Below are 7,627 nucleotides of genomic sequence, written 5' to 3' on the forward strand. Positions count from 1 at the left end.
GTGTGTGTGTGTGTGTGGCGATGTGGAGACCCAGCGAGGACGGGGGCGCTTTTGCCGAGTGCTTCTTTGCGCAGTACCCGCTCGGTATGGGGCGCAAGCCGCTTCCGCCGTTTATCACGGCAGCGGCGGCGGAGCGTCGCGTGCAGTTCACTGCGGGCAACGCGGCGGCGCCGGAGGAGGTACGCACGGCACAGACTACTGTTCCTGGGGGCGTCGTGGTGGTCTCGATGACGGAGGCCCGCGGCGACGATGGGGCGGGGCGGCTCACACAGACAACTGAGAAGACGCGAGAGGCCCTGGAGACGGCGCTGCAGAACCGGCAGGCACAAGAGGAGGACTTTAGCGGCCGGAACATCCGACGCAACGCCCGCAAGAGGCCTCTGCTGGAGATAGCGCTCCCTGGGGATGTGGGCGCCACCGGCATGCATGACCCAGCGCCGATTGTGCGGTCGCCTACACGCACTACGAAGGGAGCCAACGAGGGAGCCGACGGGTCAACGGGATCCTCCTCCAGCACGACAGTGGTGCCCTTCAGCATTGGGAACTGGAAGAATAAGCGCAAGCTTGTCATCCCACTGGATCAGAGACTGGCGCAGCAGGCTGAGACTGACGCGGTGAGCAGTGGTAGTGGGATCAGTGACCATGTCATGCAGCTTGCCGTCGCAATGCAGAAAGCACGAAGGGAAGTGGAGGCGGAGCAGGCCAATCGTGAAAAAGCCCAACAGGAAGAGGAGGAGCGGCGTCAGGCCGAACGAGAGGCGGAGGCGACGCAGCAAGCAAGAGAGATGCTCGAAAAAGCCGCGGCTAACATGCTGCAGTCCTCCGCACAGCGCAAGAAGGAAACTCGGGAAGAGCGCTTGGAGCGCATTCGGCTTGAGCGTGGGCTACGGGAGCGGGAGAAGGAGCAGGAGGTGCGACAGCGCCGCCTAGCACGAGCAGCCACACGACTGGGTATGTCGGTGGAAGCATTAGAGGCGGATGAGATGCTTCTCAAGACGGTTGACGACACGGCAGCTGGTCAGGGCTTGTGCGGCGTTGCAGGCAGGTACATTCAGCCCCCAATGAGCAGCAGCGCAACCCCAGCTTCGGCGGAGGCGGGCGTGAAGCAGGACGGCACCTCAACTGAGCGTTTGCCTTCACTGTACGCCGACGACGAGGACGAAGGCAGACGTCGCGCTGGCGGTATACGCAAGGGTGTTTTCGGCTCCGCTGTCATCAGCAACGAGGGTATTCGCCGCGAGATGGAGGCGCTGGGAAAGATGGAGGAACAGCGCCCTGAAACAAAGGATGGCCTTCGGCTTGGTGAGGAGCGCGACAGGTCTAGTGATGAGGATGACGACGACGGCGGCGGCCTGGGCATGGCTCAGCTCATGAAGAAGAAACGCCGGATGTGATGCGTCGTTGAGGGAATGTGTGCGTGTGTGTGTGTGTGCCTCAGTGCGTTTGTTGGGTGGTGGCGTGTTGGAAGAGGCGCACGGAGGCGGCGGCTGACATGGCCAATAAAGCAAAGGGGCGGATGTGTGATAAGTGCAGGGGGGAAGGAATTTAACGGTGCAGTTGAAGGACGGACTTGTCGTTGCCACAGCAACGCGCCGCTTCGTTTTTTTTTTTTCTTCTGCGTCTCCCTTCGCGCTGCGTCGTTCCTCCGGGCACGAAGTCGTTAAAACAACAACAACACGCAAGAAAAGAACGGAAAGAAGGAGGGGAAAGGGTCTGCAGCATTGGCAACTTTCCTTGACGGTCTCCTCTTTTGGGTCTTTCTTTGGTCACCGCCTGCTCCTCCCCTCACTGCTGCTGCTGCTGCTACTACTACTACTACTACCACTATTGTTGATGCTTTCACGGTAGCGCTGAAGAAGAGGAAGGTGGAGGGTGACGAGAGGGGACACAAAGTATCGCCTATAAATACACGCGGATATATAGATCCAGGCAGACAGTCAATCACACATTCACGCACTCACATCTATTAAAATATATAATATGTTACGCTCAGGCATGATCAGACGTGCAGCGGCAACGGCCGCCAGTCCCAGCGCCATGCTGACGGAGAACGGACGCCCATTCGCAATGGTTGCGCGTGAGGTCAAGGCAATGCAGCAGCATATAGTGGGACTTGTTGCTAATAAAGACAATGAGGTCCTCGACCACGCTGGCAAGTATTTGTTCAAGGCGGGTGGAAAGCTGCTGCGCCCTACATTGGTGGCTATGATGGCGCACGCATTGCTTCCCCCGCATGTCAGCAAGCACATGCAGGAAAGCAGCATCGGCTCCCTTGACGACATCACCATCGGAACCATTCGGCCGTTCCTGCGGCTCGGGGAGGTCACGGAGATCATACATACCGCATCCCTTGTCCACGATGACGTGATTGACAACAGCGACACGCGGCGCGGGCAGCCGGCGCTGCATTGCGTGTACGACGCAAAGCGCGCAGTGCTGGCGGGAGATTACCTTCTCGCCCGCGCCTCACTGTGGATCGCGACTCTCTGCGTTCCACGCATTGTGGTGCTCATGACCACGGCGCTAGAGGATCTCACCCGAGGTGAACTGATGCAGATGGACGGCTGCTTCGACCTGGAGCGCTATGAGCAAAAGACGTACTGTAAGACAGCCTCCCTTATTTCGAACTCCCTTGCGTCAACGGCGGTGCTCGCCAGCCCGCAGAACGCCGCGTACGAGGAAGCAGCAGCCACGTTTGGCAAACACTTGGGAATTGCCTTTCAAATCGTTGACGACTGTCTCGACATCACAGGAGATGAGAAGAACCTTGGCAAGCCCAAGATGGCCGACATGAAAGAGGGCATCGCGACACTGCCGGTCCTTCTCGCTTCGCAGAAGGATGCATGCGTCGCCGCGGCGGTGCGGCGCCGTTTCAGAGAACCCGACGACGCGGCGGTGTGCATGGAGGCGGTGGAGAAGCACGGCTGTGTCGCAGAGGCTCTCCAGCACGCCGACCAGCACTGCCGCCGCGGCGTAGAGGCACTGCACACGCTCCACCACTCGCAGGCGCGGGACTCTCTTGAAGCGGCGATGAGCCTCATCCTAACGCGGCAGATGTGAGGCGTGCAGCACAATACGATGAGGAAAAAACGGTGAGAGAGCGAAAGGGGGTGAACTTGTGTTTGCCTGTGGGGTGGGGTAAGTGGACATCATGTTTTTTTTTTTTGTTTTTGTGTGTGTGTGGCGCATGCGCATATGCGCTTGCGTGTCTACTGGGAATGCCTGTGTGTGTGTGTGTGTGTTGTTGGTGGCTGCTTGACTCTCTTCCTTGACCGCCGTAGGAAGCAGCAGCGCCTACATATTACCCAAACAAGAAGGAACGGGAAACGGGACGAAAAGGAACGAAAATAAAAAAAAAAGTTAGGAGAGCAAACAGCAACACAGAAGCATAGGGAGCAGAGAAATACACAATACTAAGAACAGAAAAGATGATGCGTCGTATTGGATTTCGGGTGTGTGCCGCCCGATTGGCCACCGTCGCACTCAGCAGCTGCCTGCGGTGCCTGAGCTCCGATGTCAACCACGACGACGTGGTGCGTGCGGTGAAGGCACGCGGCCTCTTCGATGATGCCTCCATCAAGAACGCCGTCGAGCGCCTCATGGGCGGCCTCTCCGATAGCTCCTACGGCAAATACTACTCAGCGGAGGAGGTGACGGCGCACGTGCACGGCTACCTTTGCGCCAAGGCGAACAATGAACTGGGCGATCAGTTCCAGCACTTTCACGAGGGTGCGGACTGCGCCTTCTACATCTGCAAGAAGGATCAGAAGAGCCAGCTCGCCACCGTCCGCCGCCTCGCGCAGTTCGTGGGCCGCGAACGGGAGACGAAGGTGTCCATCTCCACGCGCGGCTACACCACCGACGACGGTGACATCTGCGTTTATACCCTGAAGTTGCGTCCATTCATCAACCCGACACCAGCTGAGGGTGAGACGAGCATTTCGCAGCTTGCCAGTACCCAATTCCTTGAGGAGCGCTCGCCGGAGGTGCTGGAGCGGTACCAATCTCTTCTTCTTCGCTTCCAAGGATCCGTCGTTCCAGTATTCGCCGTGACCGATGGCAATGATGGCGAGCTCTGCTTTTCCCTGGCCATCTCCGCTGAGCGGACCTTCTACATGGCCTCACTGCATGCGATGATTCAGGAGATCCCTGGCGCGGTGGTGCTGCGCAGCTTCTCAGAGACGTTTTCCAATGAAGTGCATATCTACACTTTCTACATCCGTGGCGCCACCAGCGAGCAGCTGGCTGACTGTGCATCTATGATAGGACTGCTGCCTAACCGACCCACCAACACCATCATGCGTCTGCACGAAAACATGGTTTTCAGCGTGGAGCAGACGGTCTATACCGATGCAGCCATTGTATTTGCGTTCTACTTCACGCCAAGCCCGACCACGGACGACTACGCACACCTCCGCAGCCTTCTCGTAAAGGAACCAAATGGGGTAAACCGTCTTAACGCCCTTCGCACATCGCTGAGCTTGGAGATGATGTCGGAGCGCTATATTGGTACACTTATTGGCCTTTACCCTGAATTCATGATTGAGATATTTGAGGACTTCCGTCGTGGAACAACGCCGGAGTCACGGCAGTCTATTCGAGACAAGATCGCCGCTCGTTTCAGGGAAGATCAGCGTTCAGCACACGATCTCGAGATATTCATCACCTTCCTGCGCTTCAACGAGGTGATTTTGAAACACAACTTCTTCAAGCAAGAGAAGGTGGCCCTCTGCTTCCGCCTCGATCCTGCTTTTCTCCAGTCGCTGGAGTACCCACGCGTGCCACACGGTGTCTTCCTGCTCGCCGGTGGTCAGTGGCGCGGTTTCCATGTCCGCTTCACCGACATTGCCCGCGGTGGGGTTCGCATGATTATCTCAAAGGAGAACGCATACCGCAGGAACAAGCGGACCGTGTTCCAGGAGAACTACAATCTCGCCCACACGCAGCTCCTAAAAAATAAGGACATCCCTGAGGGTGGCAGCAAAGGCACTATTCTCGTCTCAAGCCGCTGCATGACCCGGTTTGACCATGCACGTTGCCAACGCTTCTTCTTGCAGTACATTGATGGTATGCTGGATGTGATCCTTCCAGGTGAGAGTGGTATTGTTGACAACTTGAAGCAGGAGGAGATTATCTTCCTGGGGCCTGATGAGAACACAGCAGGGACGTTTCCCTCAGTGGGCGCACTGCACAGCAAGCGGCGTAACTACACCGCATGGAAATCCTTCACGACAGGCAAAGACACGTCGATGGGAGGCATTCCGCATGATGAGTACGGCATGACAACGCGCTCTGTGCGCACGATGGTGCGGGGCATCTACGGGAAACTCAACCTCAACGAGGCGGAGATGACAAAGTTCCAGACCGGTGGTCCGGACGGTGACCTCGGCTCCAACGAGATCCTCCAGAGCAAAGAGAAGGTGATGGCGATGTCTGACATCTCCGCCTCACTGCATGACCCGAACGGAATCGACCGCAAGGAGTTGGCGCGGCTTGCGAAGGAGCGCCTGCAGCTGCGCCACTTTGACAAGTCAAAACTATCCTCGCAGGGCTTCCTTGTGCTGACAGAGGACAAGAATGTGACGCTGCCCGACGGCAACTGTGTCGCGGATGGTGCCGTCTTTCGTGATGAGTTCTACTTCACGAAGTACAGCGATGCGGATGTGTTCGTGCCGTGTGGTGGTCGTCCGCGCAGCGTGACGCTTGACAACGTTGGTCGCTTCCTCAAGGTGCCGGATGCCACAGGCGAGGCGATGCTCGCCGGCAAGTTCGAAAACACGAAGGATCTGAAGTACAAAATTATCGTGGAAGGGGCGAACCTCTTCATCTCACAGGGCGCCCGTCTCGCGCTGGAGCGCTGCGGCGTCGTGCTGATCAAGGACGCGTCGGCGAATAAGGGCGGTGTCACGTCGTCGTCGCTGGAGGTGTACGCCGGCCTCGCACTTTCGGACGAGGAGCACGCCCGCTACATGTGCGCCGCCAGCTCCGAGACGGTGCCGGAGTTCTACAAGGATTACGTGAAGGACATCATCACCCGCATTGAAAACAACGCGCAGCGCGAGTTCGAGGCGATCTGGCGTGATCACGAGCTGCACCCCGGCATGGCGAAGACGCTCATTGCGGATGCACTCAGTGAGAAGAACGTGAAGATGCGCGCAAACATTCTCGCGAGCGATGTGTTTAAGAATCAGGAACTCATGCGCTACATTCTCCTCCAGTACACGCCCAAGACGTTGCTGAGTGTTGTGCCACTCGAAGTGCTGATGGAGCGCGTCCCTGTCGGCTACCAGCAAGCCATCTGCGCCATGTGGCTCGCGTCGGAGTACGTGTACACCAAGGGCATGGACAGCAATGAGTTTGACTTCTTCAAGTTCATGAACACACACTTGGAGCTTGCCACGGCCTTGGCGAAGGAGCAGGGGCGCTAAGCGGTACGACCACGAAAGTAGTGAAGAGAAGAATGAGTAAATGAGTGACGCCTTGCTTCTCAAGGTGTGTGGTTTTTGTTTTCATTTTTCGGGTGGGGGGGAGGGTCTCTATCCCTATTTTTCTCTCTGTGTGTGTGTGTCTGTGTGGAGGGGGTTCTGTATGCTGTCGCTTGTCTTGCTGCTGTTGCCCCCGCCGACGTCGTATGTGATGCAAATGCACGCCGCGTGGTGGTGTGAGGAGCGGCGAGGAGGACGTGCGAGGCGCTGCGCCGACGCCTTGCCGCTCCTCACACACACATACGCGCGCGCGCGCAGAGGCGAAGGGGGAGCAGTAAGGGGATGCAGTAGAAAAAGGAGGCAGCGCTGACAGATAGCCCAACAAAAAAAAAAAATAAAAATAAAAAAAAAACGATCAGGAAGGGAAAGGCTTGTGTGGGGTGTAGCTGAGGAAATTGCAGAATGTAGATGAAAACGATGATGATGATGCAACAGTAAAGAAGGTGCAAGCGAAGACGGAATAAGATATGCAAGCGGGACGGAGGTAAGAAGTCGAGGTACGGCAACGCATGCGTGTGGGGGATGTGCACACCTACTCACTCCTTCACGCGCAGTGAACAATGCCATCAGTGACGCTGGCGGTAAAATCCAATACTCAATTGAAGTCGAAAAAAATAGAGTTCATTAACAGAGAAGGGAAAAGAAAATCAAGTGCAAGCGCCTAAATAAAAGAAGAAAGGCAAATATCTCGAGCATAGGGAATTAACTAGTGTGTGTGTCTGTCTCCCTTTGTGGGGCAACAGGCATTCAGTCACGTGGCGAGGCCAAGGAAGAACAACAGAAGGAACGGTGGTATACGGGTGAGCGGGCAACTCTGAGAGTGGCCCCACCCCTACGCCTTTTCTGTGCCGTTGTCTGCCACTTGGGTTGTGCCGGCTTGATGTTTCTTTTAGGGTTAGGGCTTTTGCGGGGTAGATTTGAGTTTATATTCTCCCATATATATATATATCTATATCTATATATATGTTATGTATGTATGGATATATGTATATATGTCCACTTCCTTCACCGCTTAACTCGCGCATTTGCTGCGCGTAAGAGAACAATGGTGGTGGCAAAATCTCTGCAGATGTGTGTGATTGGGGTGGGGTGTGGGGGATGCGTACAAGATAGGTATCTTTGTGTGTGTGTGTGTGTGTGTG

At 56.3% G+C, this 7,627-nt stretch overlaps 3 protein-coding genes across 3 annotated transcripts; all 3 read left to right on the forward strand.

The window, feature by feature from the left end:
• Positions 1-20: 20 nt before the first annotated feature.
• DQ04_07551010 (SNW domain-containing protein 1) lies at positions 21-1,394 on the forward strand (the record flags this gene model as incomplete). Its single annotated transcript, XM_009315220.1, has 1 exon — positions 21-1,394. One exon carries the CDS (start codon positions 21-23, stop codon positions 1,392-1,394), a length of 1,374 nt encoding a protein of 457 aa, XP_009313495.1.
• A 601-nt stretch (positions 1,395-1,995) lies between these two features.
• Positions 1,996-3,060, forward strand: DQ04_07551020 (farnesyl pyrophosphate synthetase; the record flags this gene model as incomplete). The annotated part of the gene is made up of 1 exon (XM_009315221.1): positions 1,996-3,060. The coding sequence occupies one exon, from the start codon at positions 1,996-1,998 to the stop codon at positions 3,058-3,060; it is 1,065 nt and encodes a 354-aa protein (XP_009313496.1).
• Positions 3,061-3,428: 368 nt separating this feature from the next.
• DQ04_07551030 (glutamate dehydrogenase) lies at positions 3,429-6,428 on the forward strand (the record flags this gene model as incomplete). Its single annotated transcript, XM_009315222.1, has 1 exon — positions 3,429-6,428. The coding sequence occupies one exon, from the start codon at positions 3,429-3,431 to the stop codon at positions 6,426-6,428; it is 3,000 nt and encodes a 999-aa protein (XP_009313497.1).
• Between the last annotated feature and the right edge of the window lie 1,199 nt (positions 6,429-7,627).

This window comes from Trypanosoma grayi (assembly GCF_000691245.1).
Source record: "Trypanosoma grayi strain ANR4 Tgr_755_V1, whole genome shotgun sequence".
NCBI lineage: Eukaryota > Euglenozoa > Kinetoplastea > Trypanosomatida > Trypanosomatidae > Trypanosoma > Trypanosoma grayi.